Genomic DNA, 19511 nt, shown 5'->3' with positions numbered 1-19511 from the left:
GATTCTGAACATTTTGTGACTTGTTTATGAAGCAATTAGCCTAGACTTTTAGGAATTTGTTCTAGAACTCTGATATGTCTTCAGTTTATAAGCCTGTTGCCCTGGGTGATAGATTCTTTCAACTTTCTAAGTCTGTTGATTTTATGTAACCTATGTTTTATGGGTTACCCACTGAATTTATCTTGTTCAACTTAATTTAGTTTTATCTGTCATATACAGGTCTGACTACCACCCTTAAGAAAAATATTTAAGGTAAGTTTTCTTTTTCTTTATTAAAAAAAAATTAAACTCTTGACCATGTACCTTTTATCCAGTTTCCCTCAACAGTAACATCTTGCAAAACGATGTAATATCAATATCACAACCAGGATATTGACATGGTACAGTTAAGATGCAGACATTTCCACAAGGATCCCTAATGTCCTTTTAGAGTCACACCCATTTCTTTCCTGTATCCACCTCCTACTTAATGCCTGGCAACCACTAACTTGTTCTACATTTATAATTTTGTAATTTCAAGAATTTCATATAAATGAAGTCATATAGCATCTAATATTTGGGGATTGGCTTTTTTTCACTCAGCATAATTCTCTGGAAATTCATCCAGGTTGTTGTATGTATCAAAGTTCCTTTGTATCGTTGAGTATTATTCCATGGCATGGAGGTAGCACAGTTTATTTAGCTGTTCACCAATTAAAGAACAATTGTGTTGTTTCCACTTTTTGGCTACTATGAATAAGGCTGCTATAAATATTTGTGTTCACGGTGTTTTTGTGTGTGTGATCAAAAGATTTAATCTTTCTGGGATAAATGCCCAAGAGTATAATTGTTGGGTTACATGGCAGTTGCATATTTAGTGTTTTGAGAAACTACCAAACTGTTTTCAGGAGTGGTTATAAAATTAAAAATTCCCATCAGCAATTTCACCAGCACTTAAGTTTATTACTGTTTTTTATTTTAGGTAAGAGACTTAGGTCAAGGTTTGGTTTTGTTTGCCCATGGATGTGCAATAGCTCCAGCACTACTTCTTGAAAAGGCTATCATTCCTCCATTAAATTGCTTTCGCATCATTGTCAAAAATCAGTTGGGCATACTTTTGTGGGTCTATTTCAGGGATGTCTATTCTGTTCCATTGATCTTTGTGTCTCTCTCTCCTCTAATACCACACTATCTTTACTCTTGATTACTGTAGCTTGATTACTGTAGCTAGTAGGCCTTAAGTAGGTAAAGTGATTCCTCCCATTTTCTTCTTTTTAAAGATGATTTTAGCTATTCTAGGAGCTGTGCCTTTCTATACACATTTTAGAATGATCTTGTCTATATTTACAAAGAGCTGGTATTTAGATAGAAATTACATTAAATCTATAGCTCAATCTGGGGAGAACTGACATCTTTACTATGTTGTTTTCCAATTCATGAATATGGTATGTGTATTTATTTAGGTCCTTGACTTCTTCCATCAACATTTTGTGATTTTTATTATCTAGATCCTGTATATGCTTTGTTAGATTTAAAAGTATTTAGTTTTCTTTGGAGTTACTATAAATGTTATTGTGTTTAAAATTTTTGTTTCCACATGTTCATGTTAGTATGTAGAAATGCTGCTGATTTTTAAAAATTGAAGTATAGTTGATTTACAATGTTGTGTTAGTTTCAGGTGTATAGCAAAGTGATTCATTTGTGTGTGTGTGTGTGTGTGTGTATATATTCTTTTTTAGATTCTTTTCCCTTATAGGTTATTACAAAATATTGAGTATAGTTCCCTGTGCTATATGGTAGAACCTTGTTGCTTATGTATTTTATGTATAGTACTGTGTATATGTTAATCCCAAATGCCTAATTTATCCCTCCCTCCACCTTCCCCTTTGGTAACTGTAAATTTGTTTTCTATGTCTGTGGATCTATTTCTGTTTTGTAAATAAGTTCATTTGTATCATTTTTTTTAGATTCCACATATAAGCAATATCATATATTTGTCCTTCTCAGCCTGCATTACTTCACTTAGTATGATAATCCCTAGGTCCATCCATGTTGCTGCAAATGGCATTATTTCATTCTTTTTTATGGCTGAGTGTTAAAATGCTGTTGATTTTTGCATTTGGAATTTTTATCCTTTAAACTGCTCAACTCACTTACTAGTTCTAGTAGTTTTTTTTGTAGACTCCTTGCTATTTTACATAGATAACTTTTTCATCTGAAAATAGAGACAGTTTGATTTCTTCTTTTCTGATCTGTGTGACTTTTATTTCCCTTTCCTGCTCTATTACAATGGCTAAAACTTGCAGTATTATATTGAAAAAGAATAATAAGAGCAGACATACTTGCCTTGTTCCTGATCCTGGAAGGAAAGCCTTCAGTCTTTCACCATTAAGTATAATGTAATATGGAGGTCTTGTAGATGCTCTTTATCTAGTTGAGGAATTTACCCTCTAATACTACCTTGTCGAGAGTTTTATATCATGATTGGGTGTTGAATTTTGTGAAGAACTTTTTTTGTATCAATTGATATGATCATATGATTTTTCTCCTTTATTCTGTTGATATCATAGGTTACATGGACTGATTTTCAAATGCTGAACCAGCCTTGCACACCTGAAATACTTACCATTTGTCATTGTATATAGTTCTTTTTATACATTACAGTATTGGTGTGCTAATATTTGGTTGAAGATTTATGCATCTAAGTTCATGAGAGATATTAGTCTGTAGTTTTCTTTTTTTGGTAATGTCTTTGTCTTGTTTTGGTATCAGAGTAATACTAGCTTCATAAAATGAGTTGGAAAGTGTTCCCTCCTCTTCTCTCTCAGAATAGGTTGTGTAAAATTAGTTTTTTTTTTTTTTTTTAATGTTAGTAAAATTCTCCTGTGAAACCATCTGGGCCTGGACATTTCTCTTCCAGGAACTTTTAAATTACCAATTCAATTTCTTTAATGGCTACAGGACTATTCAGTTTAATTCATCTTGATTTAGTATGTGGTTTTCTGGACTTGGTCCATTTCTTCTAATTTATGAGCATAAAACTTTTTGTAGTATTTCCTTGTTATCTTTTTAATGGTTGCATATATGTATGTAGTGGTATATCAGGTTTCATTCCTGATTTTGGTGATTTGCATCTTCTCTCTTTTTACCTTTGTCAGTCTTGTTAGAGGTTTAGCAATTTTATGGATTATTTTGAAGAACGAGCTTTGTTTCATTGATTTTTCTCTATTTTTTTTAAATTTTCAGTTTCACTGATTTCTGGGTTTTTTATTATAAATGCTTTATTTATTTATTTTTTAACATAGAGGAAGCTTGGTGGTGGATATGTAGCCATGTGGTGTTTTTATGACTGAGTTAAAGTTCAGGCTCTCTTTCTTATAGAATGTAAATGTGTACCAACACATGTATATGTAATTGTTATAAAATTAAGCTTAGTCACTAAAAGAAGATTTGCTGTCTGAACTTTCTTCTATATTTTTTTCACCTTCACCATCAGGCACTGAAGCATCTGGCCTCTCTAGAAGATCTGGGTCTAGTCCTTCCGATATCATTTTGTTTCTTACTGCCATCACTGGAATACCCACCCATTTTGAGATATCTGGCATATCTTAGATCCTTGGCTACAGTTAAGATATTTTGTGGTGTTACTTCACTTTCCTGTAGTCCAGAGTCTTGTAAACTGTTCTGCTGTGATTGCTCTGAAGTGGTTTCAGAATGTGTTTCATTTGTGATCCTAGTGACACTTATAGGAGATACTTCAAACGTGACATCATCTAGCCCTGGGATAGATGACAAGTTTGCATCTAAAATATTGAGAGTTGTTTCAATTTGCTGGATACAAAGAGAAAGGTCTGCCAGTTTCTCCTCACAAACTGTAGAAAATTGGTTGAGAAACTGTACACTGTGTACCACAAATTGGTTTAGAAATGCCACCGTTCTGTTCTGTTGAACAGCTGGCACCTTAGTCAGGTCTATGCCTGACCCCATGAGAGGAAGCCCATCCTCATCCATCTCCTCTGTGTTCTTTATTATTTCCTTCGTTCATCTTTTTGGATTTATTTTGCTCCTTCTTTTTCTAAGCTCTTGAGGTGTGGGAGCTTAGCTTATTAATTAGAAAGTTTTCCTCTTCCAATGTATGCATTTAGTGCTATACATTTCTCTCAGTGCTGCTGTTTTAACTGTCTTATCAATTTTGATATGTTATATGTTCATTTTTATTCTATGTATTTTTTATTCCATTTGAGATCTCCTCTTTGACCCAGGGATTATTTAGAAGTGTGTTTTAAAATTTCCAAGTGTTTGGAGATTTTCCTGTTGTCTTTCTGTTATTGATTTCTCATTTGATTCTGTGTTCTGTATGCAAGACAAAGATGGCCTCCGTGCATTGCCACCCCACCCACCCCAGGTTGTTTACTTATTCACAGCAGGCTGAGACCCATTAGCTCAAAAGTCTGCCAGCACCAGACTAAAATTTGTACACATCCAATTATTTTAAACACAACCAAATAAGCAGATTTTTTAACTATTTAGAGCCTGCCTGCTTTATATACTCAAGAAACTGTGCCCAGCATATACTAGCCATAGGTAAAATAAACCCTGGGGTTATAAAGACCCCAAGACTCTGCTGCCTTTTGGGGTTCCTGACCCAGAGACTCCCTTCCAGGCTGCTGAGTGAAATCACCTAGAGATGTAACCCTCTCTCTGATATCCCTCTCCTCTAGGAACTTCCTTGTCCTTCTCTCCCTCTGAGTATTGGCCTCTGTGCGGTAGCCTCTAGATGGTCTCATGCTGTGAGAAACTTCCCCCACATGCAAACCTGTCGAAGTGTCACTCAAATAAAGCTGTGTGTGCTACTGCCACCTCCTGGTCAAATGGTTTTCCTTGATCAGCCCCCAAATCCCTTGAACTCCCTATATTCCATTATGGTCAGACAGCACCACTTCATATAGTTTTAATTATTTTAAATGTGTTGAACTTGGTTTTATGGTCCAGGATGTGGCCTATCTTAGTGAATGTTCCATGGGCACTTGAAAACACTGTGTACTCTGCTATTGTTGGATAGAGTGTCAGTTAGATCCTGTTGGTTTATTGTGTTGTTAAGGTGTTCTATATTCTTGCTGCTTTTCTGTCTAGTAGTTCTATATTTACTGAGAGTGAGGTGTTGACATCCCCAAATACACGGGTGGATTTTATTACCTCTTTCAGCTCTATCATGTAATGTCATGCTTTGTTACTTTAGTATTGTTATGTCTTCCTGGTGGAGTGACACTTGTATTATTATATAACATTCCTTTTTATCTCTAGTAATTTTCTTTGCAAGTAAGTCTATCTACTTTATTTGATATTAATATAGCCCTTGTTGCATTTAATAATTTATATATATATATATATATATATGTTTTTTTTTTTTTTTTTTTTTTTTTTTTGCGGTACACGGGCCTCTCACTGTTGTGGCCTCTCCCGTTGCGGAGCACAGGCTCCGGATGCACAGGCTCAGCGGCCATGGCTCATGGGCCTAGCCGCTCCGCGGCATGTGGGATCTTCCCGGACCGGGGCACGAACCCGTGTCCCCTGCATCGGCAGGAGGACTCTCAACCACTGCGCCACCAGGGAAGCCCTAATGATTAAATTTTGAAGTCACATCTTTTCCCATTCTTTTGCTTTTAGTTTACGTATGTCATTGCACTGATATTTGAAGTTAATTTCTTGTGGACAACATGTTGTTGGATTATGTTTTTGATTCACACTGCCAACTGTCTTTTTTTTTTTTGGCTGTGTTGGGTCTTAGCTGTGGCATGCGGGATCTTTCGTTGTGGTGTGTGGCCTTCTCTCTAGTTGTGGTGTGTGGGCTTCTCTCTAGCTGTGGTGTGCGGGCTTCTCTCTAGTTATGGCACATGGGCTCCAGAGCGCGTGGGCTCTGTAATTGCGGCATGCGAGCTCTCTAGTTGTGGTGTGCAGGCTTAGCTGTCCCATAGCATGTGGGATCTTAGTTCCCTGACAGGGGTCGAACTCGTGTCTTCTGCATTGGAAGGAGGATTCTCAACACTGGACCACCAGGGAAGGCCCTGTCTTTTTTTTTTTAATTGAAGTATAGTTAATTTACAATGTTGTTAGTTTTAAGTGTACAAAAAGTGATTCAGTTATACATACATACATACATATATATATATATAATTTTTCAGATTCTTTTCCATTGTAGGTTATTACAAGATATTGAGTATAGTTCCCTGTGCTATACAGTAGATTTTGCTGTTTACCTATTTTATATATAGTAGTGTGTATATGTTAATCCCAAATTCCAAACTTATCTCGCTCCCACCCAACACTATCCCCTTTGGTAACCATAAGTTTGTTTTCTATGTCTGTGAGTTTATTTCTGTTTTGTAAATAAGATCCTTTGTATCATTTTTTAGATTCCACATATAAGTGATATCATATGATATTTGTCTTTCTCTCTCTGACTTACTTCAGTTAGTATGATAATCTCTAGGTCCAACCATGTGGCTGCAAATGGCATTATTTCATCCTTTTCAATGGCTGAGTAATATTCCATTTTATATCTCTATCTACCTACCACATCTTCTTTATCCATTCATCTGTTGATAGACATATAGGTTGCTTCCATGTCTTGGCTATTGTAAATAGTGCTGCTATGAACACTGCGGTGCATGTATCTTTTCAAATTAGAGTTTTCTCTGGATATATGCCCAGGAGTGGAATTGCTAGATCGTATGGTAGCTCTATTTTTAGTGTTTTAAATAACCTCCATACTATTCTCCACAGTGGCTGTATCGATTTACATTCCCACCAACAATGTAGCAGGGTTCATTTTTCTCCACACCCTCTCCAGCATTTATTATTCGTAGGCTTTTTAATGATGGTCATTCTGACTGGTGGAAAGTGATACCTCATTGTAGTTTTGATTTGCATTTCTCTAATAATTAGTGATGCTGAGCATCTTTTCATGTGCCTCTTGGCCATCAGTATGTCTTCTTTGGATAAATGTCTATTCAGGTCTTCTGCTCATTTTTTGATTGGGTTGTTTGTTTTTTTGTTATTGAGCTGAATGAGCTGTTTGTATATTTTGGAGATTAATCCCTTTTTGGTCATGGCATTTGCAAATATTTTCTCCCTGTCCATAGATTGTCTTTTTGTTTTGTTTATGGTTTCCTTTGCTGAGCAAATGCTTATAAGTTTAATTAGGTCCCATTTGTTTACTTTTTGTCTTTATTTCCATTACTCTGAGAGAAGGATCCAAAAACATATTGCTGCAATTTATGTCAAAGAGTGTTCCACCTACGTTTTCCCCTAGGTGTTTTATAGTATCTGATCTTACATTTAAGTCTTTAATCCATTTTATTTTTGTGTTTGGTGTTAGAGAATGTTCTAATTTCATTCTTTACATGTAGCTGTCCAGTTTTCCCAGCACCACTTATTGAGGAGACTGTATTTTCTTTATTGTATATCCTTGCTTTCTTTGTCATAGAGTAGTTGACCATAAGTGTGTGGGTTTATTTCTGGGCTTTCTATCCTGTTCCATTCATCTATGTCTGTTTTTGTGCCATTACCATACTGTTTTGATTGCTGTAGCTTTGTAGTAGAGTCTGAAGTCAGGGAGCATCATTCCTCCACTTCCAGTCATCTTTCTCAAGATTGTTTCAGCTATTTGGGATCTTTTATGTTTCCATACAAATTTAAAAACTTTTTGTTCTACCTGTGTGAAAAATGCCATTGGTAGTTTGATAGGGATTGCATTGAATCTTCAGATTGCCTTAAGTAGCATGGTCATTTTAACAATATTGATTCTTCCAATCCAAGAACATGGTATATCTTTCTGTCTTCAATTTCTTTCATCAGTATCTTATAGTTTTCAGAGACAGATCTTTTACCTCCTTAGGGAGGTTTATTCCTAGGCATGTTATTCGTTTTGATGTGATGGTAAATGGGATTGTTTCCTTAATATCTTTTTCTGATCTTTCATTGTTAGTGTATAGAAATGCAACAGATTTCTGTATATTAATTTTGTATCCAGCAACTTTACCATATTCATTGATGAGCTCTAGTAGTTTTCTGGTAGCATCTTTAGGATTTTCTATGTATAGTATCATGTGACCTGGAAACAGTGACAGTTTTACTTCTTCTTTTTCAATTTGGATTCTTTTTATTTCTTTTTCTTCTCTGATTCCTGTGACTAGGACTTTCAAAGCTATGTTGAATAAAACTGGCAAGAGTAGACATCCCTGTCTTGTTCCTAATCTTAGAGGAAATGCTTTCAGCTTTTCATTGTTAAGAATGATGTTGGCTGTGGATCTGTCATATATGGCCTTTATTATGTTGAGGTATGTTCCCTCTATGCCCACTTTCTGGAGAGTTTTTATCATAAATGGGTGTTGAAATTTGTCAAAAGCTTTTTCTGCATCTATTGAGATGATCATACGGACTTTTCCTTCAATATGTTGATGTGGTGTATCACACTGATTGATTTGTAGATATTGAAAAATCCTTGCATCCCTGGGATAAATCCCACTTGATCATGGCGCATGATTCTTCTAATGTATTGTTGGATTTGGTTTGCTTGTATTTTGTTGAGGATTTTTGCATCTATGTTAATCAGTAATATTGGCCTATAATTTTTTTTTAATATCTTTGGTTTTGGTATCAGGACGATGGTGGCCTCATAAAATGAGTTCAGAAGTATTCCTTCCTCTGCAATTTTTTGGGAGTAGTTTGAGAAGGATAGGTATCAACTCTTCTCTAAATGTTTGATAGAATTCGCCTGTGAAGCCATCTACTTCTGGACTTTTGTTTTGGGGGAGTTTTTAAGGTTTTTTTGTTTTGCCGTACGTGGGCCTCTCACTGTTGTGGCCTCTCCCGTTGCGGAGCACAGACTCCGGACGCACAGGCTCAGCGGCCATGGCTCACGGGCCCAGCCGCTCCGCGGCACATGGGATCTTCCCAGACTGGGACACGAACCCGTGTCCCCTGCATCAGCAGATGGACTCTCAACCACTGTGCCACCAAGGAAGCCCCTTTTGGGGAGTTTTTAAATCACAGTTTCAATTTCAGTACTTGTGATCAGTCTGTCCAAATTTTCTATTTCTTCCCGATTCAGTCTTGCGAGACTGTATGTTTCTAAGAATTTGTCCATTTCTTCCAGGTTGTCCATTTTATTGGCATTTAGGTGCTTATAGTAGTCTCTTATGATCCTTTGTATTTCTGTGGTGTTCATTGTAACTTCTCCTTTTTCATTTCTAATTTTATTGATTTGAGCCCTCTCCCTTTATTTCTTGATGAGTCTGGCTAAAGGTTTATCAATTTATCTTTTCAAAGAACCAGCTTTTAGTTTCATTGATCTTTTCTATTGTTTTCTTCATCTCTATTTCAGTTATTTATGCTCTGATCTTTATGATTTCTTTCCTTCTACTAACTTTGGGACTGAACCTGGGGCCCTGGCAGTGACAGCAGTGAGTCCTAACCACCAGACTGCCAGGGAATTCCCTATTTTTTATTTTTTTAATTTAATTTTTATTTTTTAATGGGGGTGTAGTTGATTTACAATGTTGTGTTAATTTCAGGTGTATAGCAAAGTGATTTAGTTATACATATACATATATCCATTCTTTTTCAGATTCTTTTCCCATATAGCTTATTAAAGAATATTGAGGGCTTCCCTGGTGGTGCAGTGGTTGAGAGTCCACCTGCCAATGCAGGGGACATGGGTTCATGCCCTGGTCGAGGAAGATCCACATGCCGCGGAGCGGCCGGGCCTGTGAGCCATGGCCGCTGAGCCTGCACGTCCGGAGCCTGTGCTCCGCAACGGGAGAGGCCACAACAGTGAGAGGCCCGCGTTCCGCAAAAAAAAAAAAAAAAAAATTGAGTAGAATTCCCTGTGCTGTACAGTAGTCCTTTTTGATTATCTACTTTATATATAGTAGTGTGTATATGTTAATCCCAATCTCCTAATTTATCCCTCCTCCAGCTTTCCGCTATGGTAACCATAAATTTGTTTTCTATATCTGTGAGTCTGTTTCTGTTTTGTAAATAAGTTCATTTGTATCATCTTTTTAGATTCCACATATAAGTGATATCATATGATAGTTCTCTTTTGCTGTCTGACTTACGTAGTATGATAATCTCTAGGTCCATCCATGTTGCTGCAAATGGCATTATTTCATTCTTTTTTTAATGGCTGAGTAATATTCCATTGTATATATCTACCACATAAGTGGGTCTCTTGTAGACAGCATATATATGGGTCTTATTTTTGTATCCATTCAGCCAGTCTATATATTTTGGTTGGAGCATTTAATCCATTTACATTTAAGGTAATTATTGATATGTATATTCTTATTGCCATTTTGTTAATTGTTTAGGATTTGTTTTTGTAGGTCTTTTTTCTTCCCTTCCTCTTCTGTTCTCTTCTCTTGTCATTTGATGACTATCTTTAGAGTTGTGTTTGGATTGCTATTTCTTTTGTGTGTATCTATTGTAGATTTTTGGTTTGCAATTACCATAAGGTTTTGGTATAACAGTCTGTATATATCCAAGATTGTTTTAAGTTGCTGGCCTCTTAATTTCAAATGCATTTCCAATATCCTACACTTGTACTCTCCTCTTCTCATGATTGCTGGTTTTGATAGCATATTTGTGTATGGATCATTTCCTACCTTTATTGCATGTTTGCCTTTACCAGTGAGCTTTCCCATTTGTAATTTTCTTGTTTCGAGTTGTGTCCTTTTATTTTCTGCCTAGAGAATTTCCTTTAGCATTTGTTGTAAAGCTGGTTTGGTGGTGCCGAATTCTCTTAGCTTTTGCTTGTGTGTAAAGCTTTAAACTCCTCTGTCAAACCTGAACGAGAGCCTTGCTGGTTAGAGTATTCTTGGTTGTAGGTTCTTCCCTTTCATCACTTTAAATACATTGTGCCACTCCCTTCTGGCCTGCAGTTTCTGCTGAAAAATCAGCTGATAACCATATGGGGATTCCCTTGTATATTATTTGTTGCTTTTCCCTTGTTGCTTTTAATATTTTACCTTTGTCTTTATTTTTTGTCAGTTTGATTAATAGTGTCTTGGTGTGTTCCTTCTTGGGTTTATCCTGTATGGAACTCTTACCCACTTCCTGGATTTGGGTGACTGTTTCCTTCCTCAGGTTAGGGAAGTTTTCAGGTAATACCTCTTCAAATATTTTCTCAGGCCCTTTCTTTCTCTCTTCTCCTTCTGGGAACCCTCTAATGCAAATATTAGTGTGCTTGATGTCGTCCCAGAACTGTTGTCTTAAACTGTCCTCATTTCTTTTTATTCTTTTTTCTTTCTTCTGTTTGGCAGCAGTGATTTCCACTACTCTGTCTTCCAGCTCACTGATCTGTTCTTCTGCCTCATTTAGTGTACTATTGATTAATTTTAGTGTATTTTCCTTTCAGTTATTGTATTCTTCAACTCTGTTTGGTTGTTCTTTATATTTCCTAATTCTTTGTTAAAAACTTCTAATTTCTCGCTCTGTGCATCCATTCTCCTCCCAAGTTCTTTAATCATCTTTATGATCATTACTCTGAACTCTATTTTGGTTAGATTGCCTATCTCCATGTCACTTAGTTCTTATTCTGGGGTTTTATCTTGTTCCTTCATCTGAAATATATTCCTTTGTGTAAACTGCTATTTGTATTTTTATGTATGTGGTAGGTTGGTTATGTTTCTCAACCTTGGAGAAGTGGCCCTCTGTAGGGGATGTCCTATGTGTCCCAGCAGTGAACTCCTCTCTCGTTACCCAAAGGCCAGGGGCCAGCTGGTCCCCGGGCAGTGTCCAGACTGAGTTTGTGGACTCCGTCTGCAGGCCTGTAGTTTTCTTGCTCCTAGTGTATGCCTCCTGGTGGGTGAGGCTTTTCTAGAGACTTGTGCAGGTTTCCTGCTGGGAGGGGTTGGTGACTGCTCCCTGGTGGGTGGGGCTGGGTCTTGGTCCTCCAGTGGGTAGGGTCATGTCTCAGGGCATATGTAGAGGCAGTTTTGGGTTTAGGAAGTCTTTAGGCAGCCTGTTTGCTGATGGGTGGGGCTGTGTTTGTTGTTTAGCCTGAGGCATCACAGCACTGGAGCCTGCAGGCTGTTGGCCAGGGCAGGTCTTGGTGCCAAAATGTCTGTCTCCAGAACTCATGCAAATGAATGCCCCCTGATATATTGACCACCAGTGTCTATATCCCCATGGTGGTCCACAGCTGCTCCCTGCCTCCCCAGAAGACCTCTAAGACCAGCAGGTAGGTCTGGCTCAGGCTCCTCTCATACTACTGTTTTTGCCCTTGTTCTCAGTGCATGTGAGATTTTGTGTGCACCCTTTAAGAGGGCAGTCTCTATTCCCCCTAATCCTGTGGAGCTCCTGCAATCAAGCCCCACTGGCCTTCAAAGCCAAATGCTCTGGGAGCTCCTCTCCCTGGTGCCAAACCCCTGGGCTGGGGGTCCTAACATGGGCTCAGAACTCTCCTGTGGGAGAACCTCTGTAATATAATTATCTCCAGTTTGTGGGTCACCTACCTGGAGGGTATGGGGTTTGATTATATCTAGAGTCCGCCTCTCCTACCAGTCTCATTGTGGTTCCATCTTTATGTCTTTAGCTGTAGAGGGTCTTTTCTGGTAGGTTTTAATTTTTTCTTTTAATTAATTAATTAATTAGCTGTGCCAGGTCTTAGTTGCGGCATACAGGTTCTGCGCTGAGGCATGTGGGATCTTTAATTGTGGGATTCAGGATCTTTTAGTTGCAGCATGCAGGCTCTTAGTTGCGGCATGTGGGATCTAGTTCCCTGACCAGGGATCAAACCTGGGTCCCCTGCGTTGCGAGTGTGGAGTCTTAACCACTGGACCACAAGAGAAGTCCCCAGTCTTCTTCAACGATGGTTATTCTGCAGATTGTTGTGACTTTGGTGTGCTCATGAGAGGAGGTGAACTTTGGGCCCTTCTATTCTGCCATCTTAGTTGCTCTCTCTCAACTGTGTCTTTTAAATGGTGTATTTAGACCACTTATCATTTACTAAATTTCCATATCAGTTATCAATGACATGTTGGGACTTAAGTCTGCCATTTTGTTATTTATTTTCTGTTTGTTTTCTCTATTTCTCATTCCTTATTTTCTCTTTCCTTACCTTCCTGTGGGTTGTTTGAATATTTTTTAGGATTCCACATTGGTTTATAGTTTTTCAGTACATTGTTTTGGGGTTTTTTGGTTTACTTATTTATTTATTTATGGCTGTGTTGGGTCTTCGTTGCCATGCGCAGCCTTTCTCTAGCTGCAGTGAGCAGGGGCTATTCTTCGTTGCGGTGCGGGGGCTTCTCATTGAGGTGGCTTCTCTTGTTGCAGAGCATGGGCTCTAAGTGCAGAGGCTTCAGTAGTTGTGGCGCACGGGCTTAGTTGCTTCGTGGCATGTGGGATCTTCCCGGACCAGAGATCAAACCTGTGTCCCCTGCATTGGCAGGCAGATTCTTTTTTTTTCTTTTTTTAACATCTTTATTGGAGTATAATTGCTTTACAATGGTGTGTTAGTTTTATAGTTAGATTTATAGATTTATAGTTTTATAGTTAGATTTATATTTATAGATTTATAGATATTTATAGATATTTATAGATATTTATAGATATTTATAGTATAGATTTATAGTTAGATTTATATTTATAGTTAGATTTATAACAAAGTGAATCAGTTATACATATACATATGTTCCCATATCTCTTCCCTCTTGTGTGTCTCCCTCCCTTCCACCCTCCCTATCCCACCCCTCTAGGTGGTCACAAAGCACCGAGCTGATCTCCCTGTGCTATGCGTCTGCTTCCCACTAGCTATCTATTTTACGTTTGGTAGTGTATATATGTCCATGCCACGCTCTCACTTTGTCACAGCTTACCCTTCCCCATCCCCATATCTTCAAGTCCATTCCCTAGTAGGTCTGTGTCTTTATTCCTGTCTTACCCCTAGGTTCTTCATGACATTTTTTTTTCTTAAATTCCATATATATGTTAGCATACGGTATTTGTCTTTCTCTTTCTGACTTACTTCACTCTGTATGACAAACTCTAGGTCCATCCACCTCACTACAAATAACTCAATTTCGTTTCTTTTTATGACTAATATTCCATTGTATATATGTGCCACATCTTCTTTATCCATTCATCTGCTGATGGACACTTAGGTTATTTCCATGTCCTGGCTATTGTAAATAGAGCTGCAATGAACATTTTGGTACACGACTCTTTTTGAATTATGGCTTTCAAAGGGTATATGCCCAGTAGTGGGATTGTTGGGTCGTATGGTAGTTCTATTTTTAGTTTTTTAAGGAACCTCCATACTGCTCTCCATAGTGGCTATATCAGTTTACATTCCCACCAACAGTGCAAGAGGGTTCCCTTTTCTCCACACCCTCTCCAGCATTTATTGTTTGTAGATTTTTTGATGATGGCCATTCTGACTGGTGTGAGATGATATCTCATTGTAGGTTTTTTTTTTTTGTTTTTTTTTTTTTGTGGTGCGCGGGCCTCTCACTGTTGTGGCCTCTCCCGCTGTGGAGCACAGGCTCCGGACGCGCAGGCTCAGCAGCCATGGCTCACGGGCCCAGCCGATCTGCGGCATGTGGGATTTTCCTGGACCGGGGCACGAACCCGTGTCCCCTGCATCGGCAGGCGGACTCTCAACCACTGCGCCACCAGGGAAGCCCCTCGTTGTAGTTTTGATTTGCATTTCTCTAATGATTAATGATGTTGAGCATTCTTTCATGTGTTTGTTGGCAATCTGTATATCTTCTTTGAGAAATGTCTATTTAGGTCTTCTGCCCATTTTTGGATTGGGTTGTTTTTTTGATGTTGGGCTGCATGAGCTGCTTGTACATTTTGGAGATGAATCCTTTGTCAGTTGCTTCACTTGCAAATATTTTCCTCCATTCTGAGGGTTGTCTTTTCGTCTTGTTTATGGTTTCCTTTGCTGTGCAAAAGCTTTTAAGTTTCATTAGGTCCCATTTGTTTATGTTTTATTTTTATTTCCATTTCTCTAGGAGGTGGATCAAAAAGGATCTTGCTGTGATTTATGTCATTGAGTGTTCTGCCTATGTTTTCCTCTAAGAGTTTGACAGTGTCTGGCCTTACATTTAGGTGTTTAATCCATTTTGAGTTTATTTTTGTGTATGGTGTTAGGGAGTGTTCCAATTTCATACTTTTACATGTACCTCTCTGGTTTTCCCAGCACCACTTATTGAAGAGCCTGTTTTTTCTCCACTGTATATTCTTGCCTCCTTTATCAAAGATAAGGTGACCTTTATCAAAGATAAGGTGTGTGGGTTTATCTCTGGGCTTTCTATCATGTTGCATTGATCTAGATTTCTGTTTTTGTGCCAGTACCATACTGTCTTGATTACTGTAGCTTTGTAGTATAGTCTGAAGTCAGGGAGCCTGATTCCTCTGGCTCCGTTTTTCTTTCTCAAGATTGCTTTGGCTATTCAGGGTCTTTTGTGTTTCCATACAAATGGTGAACTTTTTGTTCTAGTTCTGTGAAAAATGCCAGTGGTAGTTTCATAGGGATTGCATTGAATCTGTAGATTGCTTTGGGTAGTAGAGTCATTTTCACAATGTTGATTCTTCCAATCCAAGAACATGGTATATCTCTCCATCTATTTGTATCATCTTTAATATCTTTCATCAGTGTCTTATAATTTTCTGCACACAGGTCTTTTGTCTCCTTAGGTAGGTTTATTCCTAGATATTTTATTCTTTTTTGTTGCAGTGGTAAATGGGAGTGTTTCCTTAATTTCACTTTCAGATTTTTCATCATTAGTGTATAGGAATGCCAGAGATTAATGTGCATTAATTTTGTATCCTGCTACTTTACCAAATTCATTGATTAGCTCTAGTAGTTTTCTGGTAGCATCTTTAGGATTCTCTATGTATAGTATCATGTCATCTGGCAGGTGGATTCTTAACCACTGCGCCACCAGGGAAGTCCCAGTATATTGTTTTTTACAGTTTTCTTAGTGGTTGTGCTCGGTATTATAATATCTTCACTTAACTTATTACAACGTACTGGTATTGATATTTTACCCCTTTGAGTGTAGTATAGACATCTTATTTCCATTTAGGCACTTTAATCCTCCCTACTTTTAAAAAATAATTGTCTGTCTTAAGTATTTCCCCTACTTACATTTCACATTACAGCAGATGGTGTTATAACCTTTGCTTCACTCGTCACATATTATTTAAAAACTCTTGAAAATTAGGATAGTCTCCAATATTTGCCCATTCTGATGTTTCTTTCTTTCTGTAGTTCCAATCCTTTTTCTGTTATCATTTTCTTTCTTTTTAGAGAATTTCCTTTAGGCATTCATTAAGGGTATGTTTGCTACAAACAAATTCTCTTACTTTTCCTTTGTCTGAGAATGTCTTTATTTCCCCTTTACTTCTGAATTTTTGCTGGGTATATAATTTACAGTTGCCAGTTCTTTTCTTTTCATACATGAAAAATATTGTGCCACATCCTCTGGCTTCCATTATTTTAAATGAGAAAATCACTGTCATTCAAATAGGTATTCCCTGGTAGGTTTCTATTCCCTACAGTTTTCATTGTTTCTCTCTGGCTGCTTTCAAGAAATTTTTTCTTTAATTTTTAGAAGTGTAATGATGCCTTGCATTTCTTTGGGTTTATCCTCTTTGGGCTTTGCTCAGCTTCTTTAATCTATAGGTTTATGTTTTCCACCAATGTTGGGATGTTTTCAGCCATTATTTCTTTGAATAATTTCTCCTTCTCCTTCTTCTCTTTCTCCTCCTCCTCCCTCCCCTCTCTACTTCTGGGATTCTAATAATATGAATATTAACTATTCTGTTACTGTTCCACAGATCCCAGAAATTCTGTTTATTTTTTTTCAGTCTATCTTCGTTCTGTTGTTCAGATTGGGTGAATTCTACTGATATTTTTTCAAGTTCACTACTTCTGTCCTCTGTCATTTCCACTCCACTACTGAGCCCAATCAATGAGATTTTAATTTTCGTTATTGTCTTTTTCAATTATATAATTTCCATTTGGTCTTTTTTATAACTTGTATTTCTCTGCTGATAATTTTTTGTTTTTTCATTTGTTTCAAGAGAATTTATGACTGATGATGAAGCATTTTTATGGTGGTTATTTAAATTTCTTTTAGATCATTTCAACATCTGACTCATCTTGGTGTTGGCATCTGTTCATTATCTTTTCTCATTGATGTTGTGGTTTTCCTAGTTCTTGGTATGACAAGTGATTTTCTTTTTTTTAAATATATAAATTTATTTATTTATTTTGGCTGCGTTGGGTCCTCATTGCTGTGCATGGGCTTTCTCTAGTTGCGGTGAGTGGGGGCTACTCTTTGTTGCGGTGTGCGGGCTTCTCATTGCGGTGGCTTCTCTTGTTGTGGAGCAAGGGCTCTAGGTGCGTGGGCTTCAGTAGTTGTGGATTGTGGGCTCTAGAGTGCAGGCTCAGCAGCTGTGGGGCATGGGCTTAGTTGCTCTGCGGCATGTGGGATCTTCCTGGACAAGGGCTCAAACCCGTGTCCCCTGTATTGGCAGGTGGATTCTTACCCAGTATGCCACCAGGGAAGCCCATGACAAGTGATTTTCAATCTTATTCTGGACACTTTGGATCTTATAAGACTCTGGATCTTTTGAAATATTTATTTTAGCAGGCAGTCACTCTGTTGAGATGTAGCATGGGGCCAGCCAGGTGGGTGTGCATGTTTGGTATCCCATTAGGCTCCCCTGACACCACCCCAGCAAAAATGGGGCAGTGACTCACGCTAACTTGTTGCAAACAGGTGGGATGGACATTGAACACCTCCCCCCCTGCCCAGTTGGCATCTTTCCAGTGAAAGTGGGGCAGCTACTTGAATCATCTCTTGCTTCCAAGTGTAGGTGTAAGGTCATTTCTTCACTAGGCCCCTTGACAACAAGGAGTAAAAAGGGAGAAGCAAAGCGCCATGTAGCCTGCCTCTCACCACCTAGTTTTTCCTCATTGACGCCAGGTGGGGTGGAGGCTCAGTTCCCCACTGGATCCTCCTGACAGTGAAGAGGATGAAGTCTAATGCTGATTAGGACCACACTGCACAGCCTCATTAAATCTTATTGCAACTAAGTGCAGATAGGGGTGTAGCTGACTACTTGACCCTGATGGGAGAATCACAGCATTGCCTCTTTCACCAGGCTGGGGATGAAAGATCAGCTCACAGCTTAGCCCCACAACACTATCCTAGCAGGAAAATTGGAGCATTACCTTCTTCTCCTGGGTAGAGATAGAAGATTGGCTGCCTGTTCAGTCCTACCACATGGGGAAATCAGAGTGCACTACCTTTTTTCCCAGGGGTGGGAATGGGGGTTTGAGATAGAAGATCAACTTTCTGCTTGTACTGATACCATGTTGGTATATATGAAGGCTGTCCTTTCATTAGTTGCCATGTCTCTCTCTAATGCTATGATAAATCTTTTTCCTTTATCCCCCATTTATCTTTTGTTTTCTTCTTCTGCATATATTTTAAAGTGGTGAAATTTTGTATTTCAATTACATAAATTGTGTGTGTGTGTGTGTATATATCTGTGTGTGTTTCTAACAAAGAAATATACCTATCATTTTCAGGGTTTTAGCTGAGTTCAATAACCCTCCCCCTATATAGGTCTTGACTGCCCTCAGTCTAGATCCTTGAGGGGTTATAACATGCAGTTCCCCAAGTCCACAGGTGGCCTTTGGCCTTGGCTGCAGGTGATCTTATAGGGAGTGAGGAGTGTAGTATCCCTGGGAGTAGGAAAATATATTTAGAGTATACTTGTGAGCATTTGCCTAACACTACCAACACCTTTAGGGGAAAGTCATAGAGCACTTGGTAGACAGAAACTATTAGTGGTAACGGAATAAGCCAAAAAACCACATGGTTTAAACATAAACAAAACACAACACCTATCAGTTGACTACTTTGTACCACCGTGTTAGGTGTCAGAAGATAGAACGATGAGTGGGACAAATACCTTGCCCCAATCTAGTAAAGACAATGGTCACATGATCAGTTGTAAAGGATATTGCTGTGGTGGTAATGTGACAAATCACCTAAGGTGCCACAGTTAATATGAAGTCAAGACAAATCTTAAGCCAGCTGACAGATCATCTTAATCTGTCAGTGCTCTTTGCTGATGCGTACTGTACTTTGTAAACTTATCTCCTTTATACCAATTATGTTACTGTAATAAAATGGTTTACTCCAAGTAAGTCTTTTTCCTCCACCTGGCTATAAGGTCTTTGAAGTCGACAGCTACGTTCTTTTCATTCTTGTATCCACAGTACCTGGCACATAGTAGGTACTCATTCAAAAAGTATTTGTCAATTGTCTAGGTTCCAGACATTGTTCTAGATACTGGGAATACAAGACACACAAACTCTTAGCTCTCAAGATGCGTACATTATGGTAAAGAAGATGAACAACTATGATTAAAGACCTTAGTACTCTGTCATTTAGGGGATGGCTTGTACTTTACTGAGGAGTCTCTAAGTGAGTCCCTTGGAG

The 19511-nt window shown here is 38.3% G+C and overlaps 2 protein-coding genes and 1 pseudogene across 6 annotated transcripts in view; 1 reads left to right on the top strand and 2 right to left on the bottom strand.

The window, feature by feature from the left end:
* Positions 1-19511, bottom strand: part of C2CD6 (C2 calcium dependent domain containing 6) — a 134135-nt gene that overhangs the window by 14405 nt on the left and 100219 nt on the right. The gene's annotated exons all lie outside the window — the stretch shown is intronic.
* The window catches only part of STRADB (STE20 related adaptor beta), a 94016-nt gene that overhangs the window by 45439 nt on the left and 29066 nt on the right, over positions 1-19511 (top strand). For 3 of the 4 annotated variants that reach the window (XR_010944312.1, XM_067740993.1, XM_067740994.1), the window contains exon 12: positions 220-252. Coding sequence is in view for 3 of the 4 variants with exons in the window: in XM_067740993.1 (XP_067597094.1) it covers positions 220-238 (19 nt within the window). In the remaining variant the exon portion in view is untranslated. Of the gene's footprint in view, positions 1-217; positions 253-19511 lie in introns of all 4 variants that reach the window. The other variant, XM_067740995.1, reaches the window with a different exon arrangement.
* Positions 3392-4016, bottom strand: LOC137226332 (WASH complex subunit 3 pseudogene; annotated as a pseudogene).

The sequence above is a fragment of the Pseudorca crassidens genome, chromosome 6, assembly GCF_039906515.1.
Source record: "Pseudorca crassidens isolate mPseCra1 chromosome 6, mPseCra1.hap1, whole genome shotgun sequence".
NCBI lineage: Eukaryota > Metazoa > Chordata > Mammalia > Artiodactyla > Delphinidae > Pseudorca > Pseudorca crassidens.
Note: the sequence above shows the minus strand (reverse complement) of the source record. Positions and strands in the feature narration are given on the sequence as shown.